At 33.4% G+C, this 22,948-nt stretch overlaps 4 protein-coding genes and 1 long non-coding RNA gene across 8 annotated transcripts in view; 2 read left to right on the plus strand and 3 right to left on the minus strand.

Annotated features, from left to right (window-relative positions):
• Positions 1 to 15: 15 nt before the first annotated feature.
• Positions 16 to 1,604, minus strand: LOC143191500 (aldo-keto reductase family 1 member B1). The gene is made up of 5 exons (XM_076396673.1): positions 1,425 to 1,604; positions 1,205 to 1,372; positions 634 to 944; positions 371 to 575; positions 16 to 319 (listed from the first exon to the last, which is right to left on the minus strand). Exons 1-5 carry the CDS (start codon positions 1,491 to 1,493, stop codon positions 128 to 130), a joined length of 945 nt encoding a protein of 314 aa, XP_076252788.1. The 5' UTR covers positions 1,494 to 1,604; the 3' UTR covers positions 16 to 127.
• A 306-nt stretch (positions 1,605 to 1,910) lies between these two features.
• Bka (FCF1 rRNA-processing protein Bka) lies at positions 1,911 to 2,811 on the plus strand. Its single transcript, XM_076396674.1, has 3 exons — positions 1,911 to 2,028; positions 2,082 to 2,447; positions 2,499 to 2,811. Exons 1-3 carry the CDS (start codon positions 2,026 to 2,028, stop codon positions 2,739 to 2,741), a joined length of 612 nt encoding a protein of 203 aa, XP_076252789.1. The 5' UTR covers positions 1,911 to 2,025; the 3' UTR covers positions 2,742 to 2,811.
• On the minus strand, positions 2,470 to 4,204 carry wol (Dolichyl-phosphate beta-glucosyltransferase wollknaeuel). The gene is made up of 7 exons (XM_076396672.1): positions 4,058 to 4,204; positions 3,812 to 3,986; positions 3,547 to 3,755; positions 3,383 to 3,491; positions 3,090 to 3,330; positions 2,790 to 3,020; positions 2,470 to 2,730 (listed from the first exon to the last, which is right to left on the minus strand). The coding sequence occupies exons 1-6, from the start codon at positions 4,115 to 4,117 to the stop codon at positions 2,819 to 2,821; spliced, it is 996 nt and encodes a 331-aa protein (XP_076252787.1). The 5' UTR covers positions 4,118 to 4,204; the 3' UTR covers positions 2,470 to 2,730; positions 2,790 to 2,818.
• A 1,351-nt stretch (positions 4,205 to 5,555) lies between these two features.
• The window catches only part of LOC143191495 (growth arrest-specific protein 2), a 68,353-nt gene continuing 50,960 nt past the window's right edge, over positions 5,556 to 22,948 (plus strand). Inside the window, exon 1 of one of the 3 annotated variants that reach the window (XM_076396658.1) lies at positions 5,556 to 5,754. The gene's annotated coding sequence lies outside the window, so the exon portion shown is untranslated. Of the gene's footprint in view, positions 5,755 to 5,797; positions 5,903 to 22,948 lie in introns of those variants that run through there. The other 2 variants (XM_076396660.1, XM_076396659.1) reach the window with 2 other exon arrangements.
• Positions 13,723 to 14,118, minus strand: LOC143191504 (uncharacterized). 2 transcript variants are annotated; one of them, XR_013004525.1, is made up of 2 exons: positions 14,013 to 14,118; positions 13,723 to 13,917 (listed from the first exon to the last, which is right to left on the minus strand). It is a non-coding gene; the product is annotated as an uncharacterized LOC143191504 (long non-coding RNA). The 2 variants fall into 2 exon arrangements; XR_013004524.1 differs by having other exon boundaries at positions 13,974 to 14,101.

Raw genomic sequence — 22,948 nt, forward strand, 5'->3', positions numbered from 1 at the left:
AAAACAAAGACACTATTTACATTTTAAGCCTTTATTTTTTTACTAACAACTAATACGTAAAAACTTTAATTAACAAATACAAGACAAAGAACTAGCTGAATTAAAAGATAAAGATCAAATATAACTTTTAGAACTCTCCAGTGAAGCTATAATATTTGTGATTCTTAAAATCACTAAGGGCACTCACACGTTGATTTTTATTACAGGAATCCAAATAAGCTTTGTCTTCCTGGCTAAGGGTGAAGTCGAAAATGTTAATATTTTCAATTATTCTGGCTTTAGTAACTGATTTCGGTATTACCGAAATTCCTAAGCCCACCTGGAAATTATTATAGTAATTAAAAATCATATTTAAAAAATATTTTTTTACCAAATAGTTCAAAACAACTTGCGCAGGTGACTTATTATATTTTTTGCCAATTTCTGCAACTTTGGGATCAAATATGGTTGGTTCTGGGAAACCAGGCCTACCAACATATTCACTTCTCCCCAATGGGCAGAAACCAACTAGCACTACCCCTCTTTCCTTGAAAAAGGCATTCAACTTTTTCTGGTTTAAATTTGGATTACATTCAACTTAAAACAATACAGTTGATGAACATTACCTTAGTTACCTAGCTTAACATTTTTTCTACTTGATTAACAACTGGTTTTACGGTGCAGTTTTTCAGTACTCTCTCCACCTGTTCAGAATTAAAATTTGATAGTCCAATGGACTTAGCCAGGCCAAGTTTAAAGCCTTCCTCTAATCCTTCCCAGGTTTCTAAGTAGTCAACATCACTGAAGTAATTCTCATGATTTTCAGTTGGTAATAAAGGAGCATCCAGTTTGGTGCCAAAAGGCCAATGAATCAAATACAAATCCAGGTAATCCAAGCCCAAAGCAGACAATGACTCCTTTAACTTTGGGATAACTTCTTCCTTAGCATGGAAATTATTCCACAACTATGAAAAATATATTTACCAGTTAAAATATTCCAAAGAAAATTTTCCCAATTATATAAAACAGTAATAGGTTATCAAATATTAACCTGATAAGGGAAATTATGTAATATTATTAAAGAATTGTTTATATGAGATAATGGGAATGTTTCACCTTAATATCACTTTTTAAATCAAATTTTAGAGATAACATCTAGTGTTACTGAATATTAGTCATGAACTTTACTTTAGAAATATTTTAAGATGTTGAATATTTAATTAACCTTGCTAGTGATAAATAAATCTGCACGTTTTACTACTCCACTGGCTATTTTTTCTCGAATGGCTTTTCCAACTTCAGCTTCATTACCATAGAACCAGGCGCAATCAATATGACGATAACCCGCATCGATAGCTGTTTTAACAGCTTCCTCAACTTGACCAGGTTGTGACTATAAAAAGTACCTCATCACTTCTAGATAGAAAATTATATCAATCACTTACCCTATAAGTTCCTAAACCGACAGTTGGTAAAAGGATACCATTATTCAGTTTGATCGTTTTTGGTAGCATTTTAAAAGTTATAAATCAAATATAAATATTAATTTAGAAATAACTAAACAAGCTTACAAACACATACAAACAGCTGCAACTGCTGTTTTCAATATGCGCACTATTAGTAATACAGTCAGCCCGCAAATATCAGCAATACCACTTACTTGGTACTTGCTTTCTTTTTATAATTCTCCAAAATGACTTACAGCGACACTTAGATGTCCACCGTTAAGTTAAATTTCATTCATTAGTCATAGTCCTTTTCCGTATACGAATCGATTGAATTTAATAGAAATATTATTTACAATACAATCTTCATTTTTTCTTATATTTGAAATTTAAATTTTACCCGCTATACGGTGACTACAGATTATAAAAATTAAACCCATTTTTTAAATTTAATATACTGGATTTTTGACCATATAACTAAGAAGAGGATGATAACATTTATAACCATGCATTTTATTTCACATTATTTACTGATCAAGAAACGGTAATATACTACTTATTCTGCGGTTACCGATACGTGTTTGTGTTAATAAGTTAAAAAATGGTATGTTAGGTTTGTGTTTAAGTAAATTGTTTTAGTTATGAAACATTTTTTAGGGTAAAGCTAGGAAGACCAGGAAAATTGCGGTAAAACGATTTGCCAAAATGAAGAATATGATCAGTCCCAGCGATCCACGTATAAAAGAACGACTCCGCGCCGCCCCTAAGAAAAAGAAACCAGAAGATCCACATAAAATAAAAGTTCGCGAGACCCCACAAGTCAGTTCAGCACTATTTTTCCAATACAACACTCAGTTAGGGCCTCCATATCATATATTAATAGATACGAATTTCATCAATTTTTCTATCAAAAACAAAATGGACATTATACAAAATATGATGGATTGTTTGTATGCAAAATGCATTCCATATATTACGGACTGCGTTTTGGGAGAATTGGAGAAATTAGGGCAAAAGTACAAGGTAAGAAATATGACACTATATATATTGTGGTATTTACTGTATTTGCTTCAGGTTGCTTTACGTATAATAAAAGATCCAAGATTTGAGAGAATCCACTGTATGCATAAAGGAACTTATGCTGATGATTGTTTAGTTCAAAGAGTAACACAGCATAAGTGTTATATTGTAGCAACTAATGATAAAGATTTGAAAAGGAGAATCAGAAAAATACCAGGAGTACCAATAATGTATGTATCACAACATCGTTATACAATTGAGAGAATGCCTGATGCTTTTGGGGCTCCTAAAATGTGATTGATCAAAAATAATATAATTGGTGTAAAATATGTTTTATTTGAATACATTATATTTGTATAAAATCTAAGCTTGTCTTATTGGTTTTTATCGGGAGATTTAATTTTCCATGCTCCAATGGCATATCTAAGCCAAATTAATCCTAAATCTATTCCCATTTGTACCCAGCTCCACACAGGTACTATTTTTGATCCTTCAATTTCTGTCCATGTAACTGACACTTCATCTATAGGAATTTTAATGCTCTGAGCAACATAAAGAAGTTCAACATCAAAGGCCCTGCAGGTATATAACAAGATATTGCATAGCCATCCAAAATATCATGGCCAATTTGAATATTAAACTCACCATCTCTCTACATGCAAGTTTTCAAAACAGATCTGTGCTGCTTTCCGTGTTAATAGTTTAAATCCACACTGGGTATCTTTAATACCTCTAACTGCAAAAAGCCATACAAGAAAATGGAAAGCATACATAAGAATTGTACGGAATACAGTTCTAGAAGCAACAGCTTCTTCTTCTAAGTGTGCTCTAGATCCAACAATTATTGCCAATTTGTCAGCAATTTCAAAATTTTGTAGGTAGTCACCTAGTAGCAATAAATAAATTATGTGTGAGTTTCAGTAATATAAATATCTTACAATTTGTTTGTTCTTTTATGCTAGTTTCCAATTTTGTAAGATCAGCAAATTTAGTAGCACCATCAGCATCCGCAAACAGTATTAGAGCTCCCCTGGCACTGTATATACCCTGTTGGAAATCTTTTTTAAAACAATTCTCTATACAGTTAATTAAATGATAATACCAATCTTACTGCACCTCCTTTGCCTCTATTTTTTTCAAGTTCTAATACTCTAATCTTATTACTTCCATATTTTTTGCTATATTCCAATGCATTTTTCACAGTTTTATCTTTGCTTCCATCACTTACAATAATGACTTCATAACTAAATGATTTGTTTACTTTACAACGATTTTCTAAAAATTCTACACATTCGTCTAACATAGGAGGAACTAAAACAAATCAATAGTTTTAGTTGACATACATCTGGTAATTTCCACTTTATTACGTCTCTCTTCTTCATTATATGCAGGAACAACTACACTAAGATTTAATGTAGGTTTGTCATCAATTGAAGGGAATTCCAATTCTTCATTACTTGAGGGATCATAAAAGCGTTTTTCTTTTTTCGATCTAAGTACTATGGGGTATTTTTGGGATATAGCAATTAATATAATAACCACCTGAAAAACATATATCCATTGGCCTAAACTAATGTGGTTTTATTGAGTTCTTAAGAAGAAAATTAACTTACTGCCAATACAACAGAAAACACTAAAGCAGAGCTACAAAAAAAACAATATTTTAAATCCATTGCTACAAATGTTTTTGCTTATGTTGGCATTCTTAATTAATTTATTAAGATATCAACAGAAAGTTGGGTTAGGACAAATGTCAAGAAAACATGACTACTTAGTTGCGCTCTCTCTGGGGCGGTTATTAAATTAAAATATTTTCAGTTTTTGCAGTTAGTACTGTATAGATGACGTTAATATAAACGAAGCCTTTTTATATTTCGTAATTCAATTGTTGCAAATTTGAATAAAACAGAATAGTAAAAAGTAATTAGTGTTTTAAATCAATTGGAATGTGAGTGGGTTTATTATTGACTTATTACGGCTGTAAATGAAGTTGCATAATCTATCGGGGGCGGTGTTTTTTAATTGTTGACATGAATATATAATTTTTCTTTAGTTTTATGGTTTTGTCTTATTATCAGAGCTGTTATATTTATAATATCCGATGACCTAACTAGCAATTAGAAGTATTCATACTAGTCATTGTCTACAACGGGTGAAATAAAAATTGTTAGTACCATGGTTAGTTTTCCAATAGGTGGTGCTAGTTTTTTTGAAATATATATATTCTTCAAAATTAATTAAACCTGAACTTTTTAGGAGTTTTTAGGAAAAACTTGTTATTTTGTTTATTTTAGATCTAAAACAAGGATCAAAATAACGTTTCGATTAAACATTTTGTTTGAAATTATAAAAGTGCTTTAATGATCATAAAAACAATATTTTGATATAAAATTATATCCACCCAGTTAATATTTATGATTATCTATTATTTTGCGATACATTTTCTGGGCAATTTGAAACTATCCTGTAAAGTTGACCAATTAAGGATAATGTATTGCTTAAAATAGGGAGCGGCTAGGTACGGCTCTGCCTTTTAATAATTAATCATTCTGAATGGGAAGACTGTTGATGATGACCGATCGATAACACATTCTCAGCATCCAGACAGGGTTACTTTGGGTGTTGGTGGCCACGCCTTCACTCAAAAACCAATACCACCGTCGTGAATTTCATCCCCTTTCTTTGTTGCACTTGTGCGGATTAACCATAACGCAGTAGCGTATCCATGATTCAATTAGATGAATTAATGTACGGATTGTCAGTTTAAAATTGAGAAATAAATACGTATTACAATAAATTATAATATATATTTCTAAGCGATAATTATCAGAGGGTTGCATATAGAGTATTTATTGATTCGAAGGACATTGATGATTTCAATGAATTATCTTGAACTACGCCCATGAAATGGTATCCATCTCGTTCCCTCTTTACGCGGCGCTTTCCCACGGGTCGACCGAGCTTTTCCTGCGGTCCTCTTGTCTCCCCGTCTCGCGACCGTTCCCTCCCTCGCGGCGGCGGTACCCCGCGGGCTTACAGCGATAGCGAAAGCTCAAACAGCTGTCCGCGTCGCAATCCAGTAGGCTCGTTTCAAGTCCGCTCCTGATCTCCGGCGTATATTAGTCGTGTCTCCGCATCTAGTCGGCTGCGCTCGCCGGTTTCAGTTTCGTTTATTTTTCATTCTTGTTATTATTGTTGTTGTTTACTGTTTTTTTAGTTTTGATGTTCCCTCATCGTGTCATATTTGATATGATCGGGAGTGGGCTGTAATTAATTATAGTGTGTGATTGTTTTAACTCGACCGCTAAAGGTAAGTAGAAAATTAGTCGGTAGTCTGTAGATTTTGACAAATTTGAGATGACAGTGACAGGGCAGTGATAGATGTCATGGCAAAAAAATATTGCTCATTTTCTTAGGGTTAATTACGCGTGTGTCCAATAATTTATGAGATTGGGAAGGTAAGCGAAATTTAAACTAAATAAAATTTGCGGTTTAAGTTAAAATATTCCCTCCAGATATGTAAATAGTTTATCGGCCTTTTTATTATAAATCATTGTTTGTTTATAGAACAGTGTGAAAGATAAATTTAAGGTTGTATTCGAACTTTTGTTTTATTTTTGGTATGATTGTTATTTCTACAATTTTAAATAAAAATGTATTTACCAAGTTTGTTCAGTTAAATGTTTGAGAAATTATATCATTGCCAGTATAGTTATGCGTGTTTTTCATTTTTGTGATGCATTTATTAAAAATGACAACATAATTCTTAATAATATTTGTCAGTTCCAGTTGACAATTGTTATTGTATTGTTTGACATAAGTTAATGTTATAATACTTAAATTATATATTATAAGTATTTTTAAACTTTTTTCCAGGCTATACGTTATGTGTATTAGTAAATTTGTGATGTATAGCCAAATATGCATTAGTTAATCTAAGGTAATGAATTTGGAGAAATGTTTTTTAAGTACCTTCATTCCTTGCTGTAGCGAAGGAAATTTGCTAAGGCTAAAGTTATTTGTATCATTCTGAACCTAAGCAGATCGAAATAGATGTTTATTCGACGTCAAGGGACTGTTTTTCAATATACAACTATTACGGATTTGAAACCTTCATGCGACATAGGTTTGTTCCATTGAGGAACTGTTCTATTGTGATAACTTCTAATAAATATCTCCAGAATAGACATAATAAATATAAAAAATTTAAAATATAGTAATTTGAATCAACTTCTGAACTCTCCGTGACAGTTGTGCGTTTCTTTCGGTCAACACGGTTGTGGAGTTTAGTTCAGTAGTTCGAAAACGCTTTCCGGCAAATTAGAAGTTAATTAATCAGACAAAATGTGTACTGTTTATTTAATTTTTATTTATATTGTTGGATATGATATATTTATACCTATATATACGCCTGCCTCATTGTGGTGATCATAGAGTAAGTTACTTTGTGGTGGTAATTCAAGTTTTGGAGAGAAGAATAAGTCAACTGGAGCTATATCAGATGAATCCGGTGGTTGCCCGGTAATGTCTGTTAAGCTTTTGGCCGGAAATGCATTCGAAATAATGACTTTGTGAGATGATGCGTTAATTTCAAGCAAAATCCAAGGGCTTTCTTTCTAAATTTGCCTCTTTTGATTTCTTTTACGTTATTGGCCTCAATTTCACTTAAAGACTTGATTGTGGATCAGAGTCTTGATATGACAAGAATATATTGTATTTATTATTATTATGCACATGTACAACCAAGAGACATTTCAATAGTTTTTCTCTTCTTTCGGTTCATATTGCTTTATTTCTCTAGGAATGGACTCTTTTTCGTTCATCTGACCACTCGGTTCCCGATTTCCTCGGTGTCTCTGTCTGGTACGCCTCCCATTCGTAAACTTTCCGTCTAAAAATCTGTATTTCTATCCTGTATTTCTTGCTGTGTTATTTTGACCCCTTTAAAATCCACATTAATTGCAGCGATCCATTTCATTGTTTAAACCTTGGCCTTACTGCGAACTTCATAACTTTCCACCACCTGCCTGGTCAATTGCTTGGTTCCATTCTTTTAAGATGCCCATAAAACTTTAGCCTGCGTTTTTTTTTTAATTCGAATATATATTGCTAAACTTTTCCACATTCTTATTTGTCCTTAGCTTGTATGTTCCTTCTTGAGTGTGTTTTGGGCCTAACATTTTTCTAATAATTTTTCTTTCTTTTGGATGTTTGCAATGTGTCTATTTTTGTCCAAAATGAGAACTTCAGGTCCGTAAAGGCAGTCCGTCTTGATAACAGTATTGTAACGTCTTAGTTTTGTACATTTAGAGGTACATTTTTTGTTGTAAATGTCTTTTGTAAGTGTAAAAGCTTTTTTGACAGCGAATTTTGGTGTTTTGTCGATTGAACACCTTTTCTGCTGTTTCTATTAGAATCTATATTTGTTTTTGAACTGTTGGAGTATCCTGAATTAGAATTGCCAGATCATTTGCGAAATCCAAACAGTCTATCGTACTTATGATTCTTCCTAATTTGATTGGTTAGTCAATTTTAAGATCTGACTTTAATTTGTGCCACTCTTGGATTAATTTGTCTAAGGCGCATTTAAAAAGCCCCATCACTTTGGTCCACTCCTTTTTTAATTTGGATTCGGGTTCCGATGTTACTCCATTAAACTTCATCTTGTCTTTCGTACCACTCAGCGTTTTCTCTGATAATTGCATCGGTTGTCAAATCCAGACCTTGTTCTTACATAATTTCGAAAAGAGATTTACGGTCCACAGAGTCATAGGCCTTTTTGGAGTTACAGATGTACCTGCCATTTTCTTATTATAAAGTTTGTGTTGTCAGAATTAATTGTAAGATTAATATTTGTTCTGGACAAGATGTGCCTGACCTGAAACCTATTTGATATGCACCAGTATTGTATTAAGGTTGTTGTTGTGTTCGGCCCAGGAGACATGCGAGAGAGTTTTGTTCTGTCTTCCTTCTTATTTAGTGGATAGATCAAGGCGGTTTTACAGTCATCAAGAACCTTTTAAGTTTGCCAAACCAGCCTTCAAGAGTTCTGCGACAATACCGTCTTCACCCGGTGCCTTGCTGCTTTTTAGTCTTGTAATTTGTCTGTAACTTCTTTCTTATTTGGCGCCTGCGAATTTGGGTTGGATTTTGAGGTAAAAATATTTCTGTGTTCTTGAAATATGTAGCGTCTTGGCAGGTAATCAAGTCTCGGGCTGTTTTGATAATTTTCCGTTTAAACTGATTCCAATTATTTTCTTCTGTTTTGTCTAATTGAGCTGCCAATAAGGATGGTTGTATCTTACTAATGTCAAATTTATGGATTATTGGTGTATTTTTGCTGAATTCTCGGGGCCTCAGATCATGTGTATACAAGTGTTTAAATGTGTTGTATATCATATTCTCTTCCCTTTTGTGTCAGTGTTATACTAGCTGGACAATGATAATTTATTCTAACACTTGTCTCTCATCTCTTGATTTTCTTATAAATTGTGATCAATTGCACTGGAATTTAGAAGTGGTCGTAGTATTTTTACCAAAATAGGATCCTGCAATCTTAATAGATAAGGATTTAGTTGTTCATGAGTGAAATTTCAATGTTTCATGTTCAATTTTATTGTCGCGGTTACTTTGATCAATGAACTCTGATTTTGATGAGGTATGTCCACATAAAGGACATCGAGATATATTTATCCGAACTGTTACCTTCGGACCATACCACCTGTATGGAACTTCTTTATCTATCTCTTCACATTAGAATTGCTAGAAGAGCTTTTATGATTATTCAGAAATAAATGATTTATCCATTTCTGTCTACTAATCATAATCAGAATATTAGTCGTACAACAACAAATAAAATATAATCAGATATAAATAATCAAGAGTTACTACAGCTCTTACCAGTGCCATTGTCAAAATAAAAATGGCTGCCGTATTTCACTGGATTCTACCTTCCGTCGCCTGTAAATGGCAACATCGCAAAATCAGGCGGATACTTATACTAAAATTTACCGAACACTGGCTGCGACCATCTAGAATTAGTCACTACTTAAAAATAGTAACCATTGTTAAAAGTAGTGACTATTTCTGGGGTATCTTAATCGGCATTCGGCAAACTTCGGTAGTTTCAGTATGATTTTGCGACGTTGCCATTTACAAGCAATCTAGAGGTAGAATCCTACGAACTACAACAGCTATTTTGGATTTGACCCTGGTACTGGTCAGAGCGTGGTATTTTAAGGTTAAAAATTTTGTTTATAGATTATTTGTTCTTATACTGTTCATAATTGTAGTAATGTTGTTGTAAAAGCTATTAAAAATATTATTAATCTGAATAGATATATGAAGACATTCCATCCAGATGCGTATCCATTTAATTGTTATTTTAGTTATGCAAATTGAATTCAATTCTATACCAAATTCATTATATTTTAGGCATAGTTGACTCTGCAAAAGTATAAATACAGATTATGTGTTTATATCTTATCAAAATCACAGCTCGTTGATCATAAAGTCAATTCACAGCATTAAAATTGAACAAGAAACATTGAAGTTTGGGTTGGCTTGAAGATTTTTAAGGTTGGGGTTCCTAGTTTTGTAAAAATATTATGTAGAAGCAGTAATTGAGCGTAATCGATCAGGAATTTATAAGAGTGTATCAAAGACTGAGAAGTGAGAGTTATTAAAATCAGATAAATATTTGATTGCAGCCAAATTAGCTGCTAAATTCCAATGGATGCTATATTGAATGAAACCCGAACTAATTTATGGAGTGGTAATTTGAAAAGACTATATTTATTGACTCATAACGATTTATATAATATTCAGCAAGCAAACCAATTGAATTCCACATGTACGAAACATAAAACTGACGTTACAAATGTTGAAGCACGGATAAATGAGGTCAAAAATGGACAAAATCAGAGATAGACGTGTGTTATATAAGCCACAATTGGGGTACCTACCCTATATTAAAGAAAGAAGATTTTATGTTGATCATAATAAATGAAGGGCAATATGAAATATTAAAAGAATATAGACCTGTATGTATATGTGTATATTCTACACACATGCTTTTCTTCCTTTAAAATTAAATATGTTTATAAAAGGTTAAAGAGCTTAGACATAATAACTAAATAAACTTAAAATAATAGACAGTAAACTTAGTTAAATATGAACTTGAGCTTCTAGTTAGACCCTAGGTTAATTTGTGAGTGCCAGATTATATATTATATCCTTCAAGTATACGAATAACTAGAACTTTGGTTTCTTACTATAGCGTTTTTGTTATGATAAGTATTTACATATTTTTTTCCATATTAATATAAAATGAAACATGAAAAATATACCAAAACATTTTAACTTCGTTATCAACAGAATATTGGGTTAACTTGTGAATTCAAGATAATTTATTCCATTTATATTATATTCTTCAAATATATGTATAATTTTCAACAACCGACAACGTTGTAAGTTCAAAGGTATATTTAGAGGTACATTTTTTGTTGTAGATGTCTTTTGTAAGTGTAAAAGCTTTTTTGACAGCAAATTTTGGTGTTAATTTATTTCCAGTTAAAAACATTATTTTGTCGATTGAACACCTTTTATGCTGTTTCTATTAGAAACTGTATGAAAAATGAAAAATATACCAAAACATTTTAACTTCGTTATCAACAGAATATTGGGTTAACTTGTGAATTCAAGATAATTTATTCCATTTATATTATATTCTTCAAATATATGTATAATTTTCAACAACCGACAACGTTGTAAGTTCAAATCCTTGTGCATATATCAGGATTTTCCGGAATTGAAGACTTGTTTATTCAAGGCTTTCCATCCTTTTGATCACTGAAGTCACTGTCACTTTTCTAAATCTAATATGTTTTTTTAATTAATTACTTTTTATATTAGATATGTTTAGTACAATTTTAATTTACAAATTAATTTATTACTGCTGTTCTGTTGTACTGGCACTAGTAGACAATCAAGGCGAGTATGGGATTATTACATCAGTATGTATTTCCCAAATTAAAATAAAACTAATCTACTTAAGATAAAGTTAAGAATACAACTTATACATTAAACAAGTTCGTGTGGTTTGGTTCGCTTCACTCTTCTGATTCTCTGAGTGTTGTCCAGTAGTTTATGTAGTGTATTTCTTCCACGTTGCTGTAATTTAGCGACCTTATTTCATGTTTTAATTTTTTTAAATTCAATTTTGGATCACTTTCTGTATCCATTTGATTTCAAGGTCATCGTGCAGCTACTCGCATTGCTAATTAATGGTAGAACTTTACTTTGGGTGAGTTGAATTACTAGTTGGTTTGATGTCTTAGTGCAACCCCATATTTTTACCCAGTAGGTCTAAATTAGCTTTATGATTGACTTTATGCTTTATGAAGTTAAGAGTATCTTCCGACTAACCAGTACAGTTGTTTTATTTTGGTTCTATTGTGTTTTCCTTTTTGTCCAATGTGATGTTTCAATTTAACCTACCATCGGGATATATTCCGCGGTATTTCTTCTGACGCTGATTCTTCTTGAGGAATCGAGTTTCCGTCAAGTGATATAATTAAGTTTTTTGTCATTTCGTCGCAACGCAAAATTAACATTGACAGATTTTGAGCTATTAAGCTGTATTTTCCAGTCTCTAGTCCTTTTTGTAGATCTTGTTGACCGCTACTTGTACTTTTTCTATAGCCTTTCTTTAGACAGAGATCTTCTGCCATATAACTGTGTCGTCAGCAAATGTTCCAAGTGCTGTTTCTTTTGTTGTTGGGATATCAGCCATATAGAGCAGATATTGCAGGAGTTGTTCAAGACCCAAATGTTGAGAATATCCCTTCATACGAGAAATTTTCTTTCGAAAAGATATGATTTCAGCAGTCGACAGTAATTCCACGGTAGCATTTTTCTCAAAATGTAATATATGACGATGTGTCTTGTATTTTGATGGTAAATATATATTTATTTTAACGCTGATTTTTTTTCAGCGAAGACATAATTGGATTTTATTGAGGTCTGACGTGGGGGGTAAGGGGGAAAGGCGACGTCGTGCCCGATTAAGATTCATTACGAACCTGAGCTGAGGCTGTCAAAACAACAAATTATGCTTGTCGGCAGCTACCGGCTGATGTTTTCACGCTTCATTGTGTTCGAAGATTAATTATCATCGATTGAGTTGTCTCATTTTTTCCACGGCAGCTCGTTTTCAGCGATTGTTTATAAATATAGCAATTAGTGCGGTTTTTTTTGTATCGTCGATTGGCGTCCTCCGAGGACGACTCGAAAATTATCAGGCGGAACGGAGAAAAAACGAAGCAGAATCATCAATCAAGGTTGGTATTCGACCGCAAGTAGTTTTTTTTTCGTCTAATGTCGCACAAGTGACACGCGGTTGTCAGCGGAATGTCAACAATCGCCTTCGGGGTTCTAACCATAGAGAAAATAGGATTTCATTTTATAGGTAACTTTGGGCATAGAGTTACAGAGAGAATACTCAATAGGACTCTCTTAAATATTTGCAACCCACTGAAAAAATCTTCATTTTGTAACATCATTTGTTCTAAATTCTTTAAAATTAATTTATAGCCCCGATATGTTGTATTTTTTATATATAGAAATTCAATAATTAAAAGGATTTACAACAGATGGTGTTACTTTGTATTTATCGCATTATTGATTGATCATTTTGAAGCTTTATTGACAGACAGGTAGGTTTTCAGCATGTGTCATTTAGTTGAAGTGCGAACAGGGGTGTGCAACTGCAATGGTAAGTAGTGGGGCAAAGTTTCGCTTAGTCCAATCATTGGCGGCGCTCTCCAGAGTAAAATTCTCTGGAACTGAAAATATAGACTCAACTGGTGATTTAACAACCTCAAGTGGTACTAGATCTCCCGTTAAAAAAGAATATAAGTTATCTAACATGTTCATATTCTTCACAATTTTCTCCGGGAGAATGGTGTGAAAAAATTGAAGTCATGAGCCCTTTTCAAAATTTCTCGAACATACTAGGGGAAGGATGCTGTTTCTACCTCCATGACCTCTAATAGATCCAACAAAATTCTTTAAGCAATCTTGGTTATGATTTGTTAAACAAATGCAGTTATTTGTAAATTTAGACGAAATAGATTTCTTTAAGGTAATAAATCCCCTAAAAGTAGCAATTAAATTTTTAATTGATGGCACCATAACAAATATTTTCTTAACAAGGCAATCAAATTTAGATATATAATTCCTCTACTATAAAATGATTGAACACTGATTGTTCTAAAAAGTTAAAGTATTGCATATATTTTAGGAAATTTTACAATTAAAAGTAGTATTTATTACTACTAATTATCCAGTTATATTAATTATTACCTTCTTGTAAGACTTCTTTATGTAGAGACATCACACTGACAGCATACGAATAACTTGGTAGATTAATTGAATTATATTACTACTAACATCTTCATAAGGTTTTGATTTTCTGTAAACAAACAATATATAAACAGACATGTAGTAGATAGATAATTTTATATGTACCTGATAAAATCAATGATGGATATGCATTTACCCTAATACCTGTTCGTGAAGGAAGGATAATTCTAAATTTTTCACTAAAATGTCCATAACACACACCATGACATTGATATATTTGCATTGTGGTTTATCCAGGTAACTTACTACTATTTACTTGATCAACCTATTTTTGGAAGGAGCGAGATCATTCTTTGGGAAACGATGTCTAATTTCCGTAGTAGAATTTTACACCGGTATACTACATCTTTTACTACACTGACGCATTGTCATCAATTTTTATAACATTACTCCATAATAATTAATATAAAACAGAAAATATGCACAACGTAAAACGAAAATTTCGTGATCTAAACAAAAACCATAACCTACAAACAACAAACATAAAAATGGACGCCCATAGAAAATGCTGATTTCATACAATTTGATCGACCAATCACATTTCATGTTAGTGGCGGCACCAGGAATTTAAACTAGCCAATCACGATTTGCGATCGCAGCGCTACCGTTGATTGAACTAAACAAAACATTTCCCCAAGGTCGCCTATACCGTGAAATTTCTATTTTTTCTATGAGTGCGAACAAAATATTTTTAGTGCGTAAAAATATCTAAATTTGTATCGAGTAAATTGCATTTGCGGGAATTTTTACTTTTTTAATTTCAGTTTGCGAAAAAGGCGGTGAAAGTGCTTATGCATAAAGCTTATTGCAGCCATGCCCAATTCAATATGTAAATACTTGTTTCGACGTTTTGGTGAAAAAAAAAGAAACACCGAAAGTGTCAATTTTGATATTCACGGCAAAGAGCTTTCTGGGCAGACAAAACAACTTCCCTATCGACTACAATTGGTTAAACTTCATCATAACAACGCTCGACCACATGCAAAACCCTTGAAAACATACTTGGAAACATTAAATTTGGAAGTGCTACCGCTCGCGCCATATTCTCCAGACCTTACTACTTCCAATTACTACTTGTTCTGAGCCGTGACCTGCCTGACCAGCGCTTCACTTATAAAAATACTAAAAAAATGGATCGATTCATGGATAGTCTCAAAAGATACATCGTTCTTTCGAGATGGAATTCGTAAATTGCCTAAAAAATGAGAAAAAGTAGCGGCTATCGCTGGACAATACTTTCAATAAAACACATTGTCTAATTAATATAATATAATATAAGGTCAACACCTTCAAGACAAAACATGAATTCCCGTACATTAGAAGTATTTTTTTCGTTGGAATTCGTGCCATATATATTGTTGATTAGTCGCCTATCATCATCATCATCATATAAAAGCTACTATTCTAAGAGGTTATGTAATTCATGTAGACTTGAACGTTGCTGTATGATCCTTTCAAAACTACAAAAAACCACGAAAATATTCCTATTTCAAATATAATTTCAAGCTCGTAGAAAAAATCCGTATAAACTAAGCCGTATACCTAATGTAGTTTATATGATTACTTTTTAAGGTATGAATGTTTTTCTTGTACTAGACATGATCAAGGTCATTGGTTGCTGTTGTTGCTACTGCCCCAGACCCCTGCAGCATTTCTTGTCGGTGCAGCGGAACGTACGCCGCGGCTCGAACTCAAAAGTTGCGTACAGAAACGCGCCAAAGAGAGAAACCGTAAGGAAAGAGACGGAGATACGCGGAGATCGATACGCACCGGCTCGAGAGATCGGCAAGGAGAAGATGCGAATAAAATAAAGAGACATACAATGCGATCTCCCATGTATTAAGGATGTTGACCGCGCGGAAAAATATAGATTTTTGCTATATATCGATATTTTAGTACGTAAAATACATCGATATTCCATATTTTAAAAAAAAAATAATATATCGGCGAACAAAATATGTCTAAACCAAACTACCACTAGAATTTGGGGGAGGAGGGTGGTAGAAATCCCAAAATAAAAATTCAATAGTCTCCTTCGAAAAATGTAGATTTTTAATTGCAATTTTAAATTTGTACCTAAAAGTTCGATACTCTCAATTCTCAAAAAATATCATAAAAGTTAATATATACTATATATGGATACTTTAATACGTAAAATACAATAAAATATATTGATATTTTAAAAAATATCCGTATATCGCAAACAAAAAATGTCAAAAAATCACTTCAAAAACATGCAGGGGGAAAGAGTGTAGACAAGTCCCAAAACAAAAGTCCGATAGTCTCCTTCGAAAACCTAGGATTATAATATCGATATTTAATTTTGCAACTAAAGTTCGCCACTCTCATTTCCAACTATCGACATATTTACTAAAATATAATATATACCATATATCGATATTTTAGTACGTAAAATACATCCTAAAACAAAAATTCGATAGTCTGCTTCGAGAACCTTAGGTTTTAATATCGATATTTAACTTTGCTGCTAAAAGTTCGATACTCTCGTTAACGACAAACGACTATACTGATACTTCATTGAAAAATAAAATATTGGCCCAAAAAATGTCGATATATCAGATAAAAAATATCATAAAATTTAATATATACGATATATTGATATTTTAATACGTAAAATACAGTAAACATATTAACATATTAATAATTTAAGAAACATCGATATATGCCAAACAAAAAATGTCAAAAATTCACTTAATATCCAGAAGGGATGGGGGGTGTGTAGAGAAATCCCAAAACAAAAGTTCGATAGTTTCCTTCCAAAAAACCCTAGGTTTGTAATATCGATATTTGCACCTAAAGTTCGACACTCTCATTTCCAACTGTCGACATATTTACTAAAATATCATAAAATTTAATATATACGATATATCGATATTTTTTCGGCATTCTCACCATATTTGGGCCCGTATTCATCTGGTCTAAAATCAAAGAATAAACCTTCCTGCCGTGAAGAGTGTAGGTGATCATAAGAGGTTTCCCCAAGATTATCATTGTTTACTTTTGTTTCGTTGTAAACCGTTAAATACTTTGGAAAATAATTAATTTTATTGGAACCTTCACATCTTGGGAAACAACACTGTTTTTTTTTGTATATTTTAAAGCTTCCTGTTACCAACGAGAGTTTATCTGAACTGGACCTACAGTTTAACGTGGGCTCCAAACCACGGTCCTCGGCATTAAGCCTACCGACTGGCGAGTGACCTACTTAGAAGTCATCCCATAAGACATCCGGTGTTACCCAGCCTGGTTACTGGCGTGACTCTGATCAATTTCCTTGTAGGATGTTTTTGCATTCTCTTTTAAGGACAATCACTAATGTTAAACAATCACAAACATAAAGTTACGACCATGCCCAAGCAGGATTCGAACCCGCAATTATCGCAACGCTAGGTCGCCTTTACCACTACGCCAACCAAGCCGAAAAAAAAAACAATGCTGTTATTATGTTTTTGCATTTAAACAAATAATATCTACCTTAAATGCTATAAACATCACGCCTTGACAATAAATTTTCTTAAAATTATACCCAAAAATAGAACATAAAATGTCTTACAAAATGTCAAGTCGAAAGAATTGAAGAAACTGCCAGTTTAGAACCAAACTAGAACATGGTTACTGGTGTACCCCTTTAAGTTTCCATTCTATATTTCTACGTTTCGCGATGCGAAACGAAAAGTGCATTTGACGATAGGCGTTTGTTTTTGCGGTGTAACGAGGTCGAATTTGGAGTGCAGAAGAAAAAACAAGACGGATCCATGGACCGACTCTCGCCGATCGATGATGTCCGTGCTCGCTGTTACCAAGACCATACAGGGACAAGACGATTTCAGCATTCCCGTAGTACGAAACGGCTATCAGACAAACCTTGTTTCCTTCTTCCTTATCGGAGGTACTCGATGTATACCTAAAAAACGGGGGTTAATTTGTTGCATGTTCTTCTCGGTAAAGCTTTTTTGGTGTCTTCTACCAAGCAAATTTAATATCTTTCATTTTATTTTCAAGTAGAGGATGGAAGGAAACCATTACGAGGTTTATATGCGGGATTATGACTGTTGTGGGAGACACTTTGAAGATTCAAGGCTGTGCATTATTTTTATGATTATAATATATACATGACATGTAGATGATTACTTCAATAAGTGATCCCCTGTGTATAATATTTTATTCTAAATCTTGCTCTAAAGTCTATGTATGTCCATTAATTATATGGGATGATAGTAAACGTTAAAAGAGTTTAATTCTCGAAGATGCTGACACGCGCACAGGTATTTGAGCTTGCGACGTTGCCAGTTCTTGTAAATTATACGTATATTCGAAGAATATAATATAAACAGATTAAATTATTTTGAATTCATAAATTAGGTTAAACATTTTCCGTGAGTCTCAAGTTAACCTTTTTTGGTACCGTTTTCATCTTCAATAGAAAATGTAACACGAAGAAACTTTTATAAATATATTTAATTTTAAAGTAACTTTGAACTGAAAAAAATCTTCATCTTCTATAATATAATTGCAATATGGAGAATTTTACCTGTAGTACAAATATATTTAATTTTAAAATACTTTTGAAAGGAAAAAGAGAGAATAAAATAATGTGTAAGTAATAATAATATGCAACATGTAATTAAAAATCAAAGTCACAATTCTGTAAAAATATGCGCTGAACACCCTTGTACTTATGAAATCCAATCGATTTGCTTGCTAAATATCTTTACGAGTCAATAGGGCTAATGTTTCCAAATTGCCACTAACTAAATTGTCTCGGATTTCATCTAATATAGCATTTATGGAAATTTCCGCTGTTAGTTTGGCTACAGTCACATTTCTGATCTGATTTCATTAGAATTAAATTACCCAAGTCTTGTAAAAGGTAACGCCCCAAAATCAGGCGGAAATTACCGAAGTTTACCGAATACCGGCCGGAATCTTCAAGAATTATCCACTACTGTAAACGTTTTACAAAACGATTAACGAGTCCCCATTCGGATGCATTTTTTGCATACCTGGTCGCGGAGACTTGCCCTGGAGTGACGAGTTGGACCGGGTTATGTGGGAGTGCCTCTGGGCTTACCAATACACTAAACCGAAACCGCCTCACAGTTGACCCCTGTGGATCGCTACTGCTACTGCATTAAATTTGCGGATATGGCACCCGCTTATCGGGCAGCCGTTATTGGGCATGAGGACCCGGCGATTCTATTGATTCGCGAACCTGAGTTAACACACAACTGGATACTTTTGATTGGGGCCAAAAGTTATGACTGTAGTGACGGATGAGCTCGTCTCAACCTGGAAAAGTAGGGGAGTTTAGCGGTGACACGGTGCTAAGCTCCCAGCATGTCGACCAGCTCGCGAACAAGCGCGTTTTCAGAAGAACTTGAGTTGAGTTGTTGTTTGTGGAATGATTAAGATATGAAGTGCTTGATTTCTGGAGTGTCAGTTTCCCTATGAATTTGATTATTTCTGACAAACCATGGATCGTTTAATATTCTCCTGAGGATTTTATTTTGGAAAACTTGAAGCTGTTTGACCTGGTTGGGTGTAACAAACTTGAAGTAGAAATTAGATCTGTAGAGGAATACGGGCCGAATTAACACCTTGTAAAATAAGCATTTGATGCAAATGGGAAGTCTGCTAGAGGGGCAGATCAGAGAAGATAGCGGGTTTGCTATTCCCGAACCTTTCTGGATTTGAGAATGCCAACCAAACCGCCGGTCGAAGTGAAGACCTAGGTACGTGACGTTATCCAGCCATGGAATTATTGCGGTGTCGATCTTAAGTTGCGAGACGCGCTGTGCGTAACGCTTCTTATGGAAAATGATGGCCTGGGTTTTCAGGGGGTTGATTTGCAACATCCAGAATTTGAACCACTTGATCGCATGATCGAGCTGCTTCTATAAACGTTCATGAATTGTAACTTCGAACCTGGCGGCCGTGTAAAACGCTACGTCAATGTGCTCTTTTCTAGGCAGATCTGAAATAAAGATGTTAAATAAGGCTGGGGCCAGCGAGGAACCTTGAGGTACGCCAGCATCGATTTGTTTACGACTGGAAAGTGATTCCCTAATCTTGACCAGGGAAGATCTGTCTGAGAGATAGGACTTGATGAGAGCGGTTAGGTCTTCTGGGAGGCATAACCGCACATACTTTGCGATCAAACCGTCGTGCCAGACCTTGTTTTGTTAGGTCCAGAAGCTTTTTACGTTGGTCAAGAGCGTGATGGATGTGTGCGGCCAGACGAGTAGCCTGATGGAAGGATGAGTGATGGAGTTAATGATGTTTGCCAGTGCTGCGAGCTGCTTATGCGGGAGCTTTTTTAACTGGTTAATCGATATTCCATCGAAACCTGGAGATATTTTGGTTTGAAGTTTGCCGATCATAGTCTGTAGAGACTTGCCATTCGGATGCACTGACATTCTGTCTAAATTCTTAATATTAGTACTTGAATACTCATTATGGGTTTTAGAGGGATATCACGTTATATCACTAATACAACGTGGGGCAAAAGTCCCGCTACCATTTTTATTGCCTATAACTTTACTCAAAGAAAAGATAAATATATTTGGTTTTCATAAAAAGTTTATTTGGTCTTTATGTTTTTTTTTCGTTATTATTGAAAAATTATATCGGCTAAATGGTGACCGCGATTCGCTACGCATCTTTCGGCTCCTTTTAAGGCATTTTTCATGACATCCAGCACCATCTGATGCTGAATTTCGTGAAGATTATTGTCTTTAAGATGTGGAATCGTTTGGGACTTATTCTCATACATTTTTGATTTTAAAAAATCCCATAAGAAAAAGTCTAATGCTGTTAAATCCGGAGATCTGGCTGGCTATGTTAAATCGCCACTTCGCGAAATTAGTCTTCGTGGAAAAAGGTCATTCAATAATGAGCTGTGTGTGCTGTGGTCTCATTTTCCTGAAATCACATGTCCTCTAGTCCTTGCTCTTCTATTTCAGGCACAAGAAAATTTCGAATCATGTCTTGATACCGCTCAGCAGTAACAGTAACAGCAACACCTTGGTCATTTTTTAAAAAATAGGGACAGATAATGCTTCCAGCATGAATACCACACCATACATTGTTTTTAGCGGATGCAATGATGTTTCATGAATTAATTGAGGATTCTGTGTTCCCCAAAACCGACTGTTATTGACGTGGTCACTGGGAAGAAGAGGTTCATTGTGGATCTTTTTATTTTTCGAGTCTTTTATTATATTAATAAATTTTCTCTTGTTTTCTTCCATTCTTAATTGTTGCCACTTTTTTGTAGCTTCTTTTTTTGATAATTTTCTGCTGAATTATAGCTGATAATTTTGATTAATTCTTATAATTTTCTTTAAAGTGTTTTACTGTTTTCTATATATTTTGTATATCTTATGTATATATTTGTATATATTAATGCTGCTTCTTCTATATATGTTTTCGTTTTTTAAAATAAATTTAGAGGTAAAAAAACTTAACATTTTTTAAAGAATTATACGGTTTTTGTTTCTTAGTTAATTTCCACACTTCAGCCATACGGATCCTTAATTTTATTTAACAGAGTTCATAGATTTAGAGCGACTGATGATTTGAATTAACTTAAATATAAACATATGATTGTGATTATGATTTAGGATAATTAGAGTACAAGGTTAATTATGATCTGACGCCATGGTCCTTCAAAATTAATTATATTCATGAACGAGTGGTAAAACCGAAAGAAGCCATATAGATATGTTAAAATTTTAAAAAATAGCATTATATCGATAATTTCTAGGTTTGTTATTCTCAGCACAACGCAAACCTCACAAACTGAAAAACCAAACCAAAAACTTATTGATGATGGTATATAGACGAAAGTATAATCGACAATACTATTACCGATATTGACCTTTACGTTTTAACCAAACATCTAAATGCTCCAATAAACTCTTAGAGGTTAAACATTTCTCTCAACAATTATTAAAAAATATATATGCATAATATTTTTAGATAAATCTAATCTGTTTACTATACCAGTCGTTATATAACTGTAATTAAACAGTACCAAACATGGGCAGTATGGTAATACAACTAGTAGTTTTTTCTCTTTCGGAGAATATAAATACTAGTGACCTTGTGTGATTGCAAATTGGGCAAGTTGGAATCGTTTTTATTTACCGCTTCACCGCTTTGATACAAACCGCTACTGTATTGAATTACAATAGTCGTGACAAAAAAAACTGAACACGCGTAGTATGTATCATTACGTCCAACGTAAATGATCATCCAATCGGGAGAATCGGTTCCCAGAAGTGTTACGTGGTGATATGAATACAATAAGTTAACATAATTTTAAGAAGTAGAAGAAAGTTTAAAATATGAGGACACATTACTCCACAAAATATTTCCGGATATGGCGCATGCAAATGTTGATTCCATTTAATTTTAAAACAGAATAATCCGAGTTTGGCCCATACATACATACATCTTTATATACTTAAACTTTTTAAGGTGATTATTAGATTAAATGTCGAAAATATATATGAGCAGGCAAATAAAAATGGTAAAATTTTGGAAATAACACATTTTATTTAAAAAATTATTGAATAAAATTAAGTAATAAGAATAATTTCTATCTGCCTTTCTATTTATATAAAACTACCATATTTAAATTAATTTACATATTTGAACAGTTAGCAAGAACTCCAAGACCCATATAAATAAACGTTACCATAAAAAAGACCAAAATCGTTTAGATCAAACCCAGCCAATATAGTTAAAACCAAATGAACAAGCCTCCACTATATATGAAAGCAGTGAAATTCTCCTAAAACTCTCCATATATGATCAACTATAATCACTACTATTCTTGATCCACAAACCCCATTATTGAATTGACTACCTCAAGCTTTCGATTAACATATTGTGAATTTACTAGCCTAAAACGAATGGATGATCGTACTACAGTAATACATCATTATTTTTACAAAACAATAATTTATTTACTTATGTTCTTATATAATAATGCATTGTATTTTCCTTGATAGTTTTATATTTTGTTTATTTGATCTAGGTCTATTTTTATTATC

The sequence above is a fragment of the Rhynchophorus ferrugineus genome, unplaced genomic scaffold (genome assembly GCF_030347505.1).
Source record: "Rhynchophorus ferrugineus isolate W39M unplaced genomic scaffold, kcgeb_rfMv2 rfM2, whole genome shotgun sequence".
Taxonomy (NCBI): domain Eukaryota; kingdom Metazoa; phylum Arthropoda; class Insecta; order Coleoptera; family Curculionidae; genus Rhynchophorus; species Rhynchophorus ferrugineus.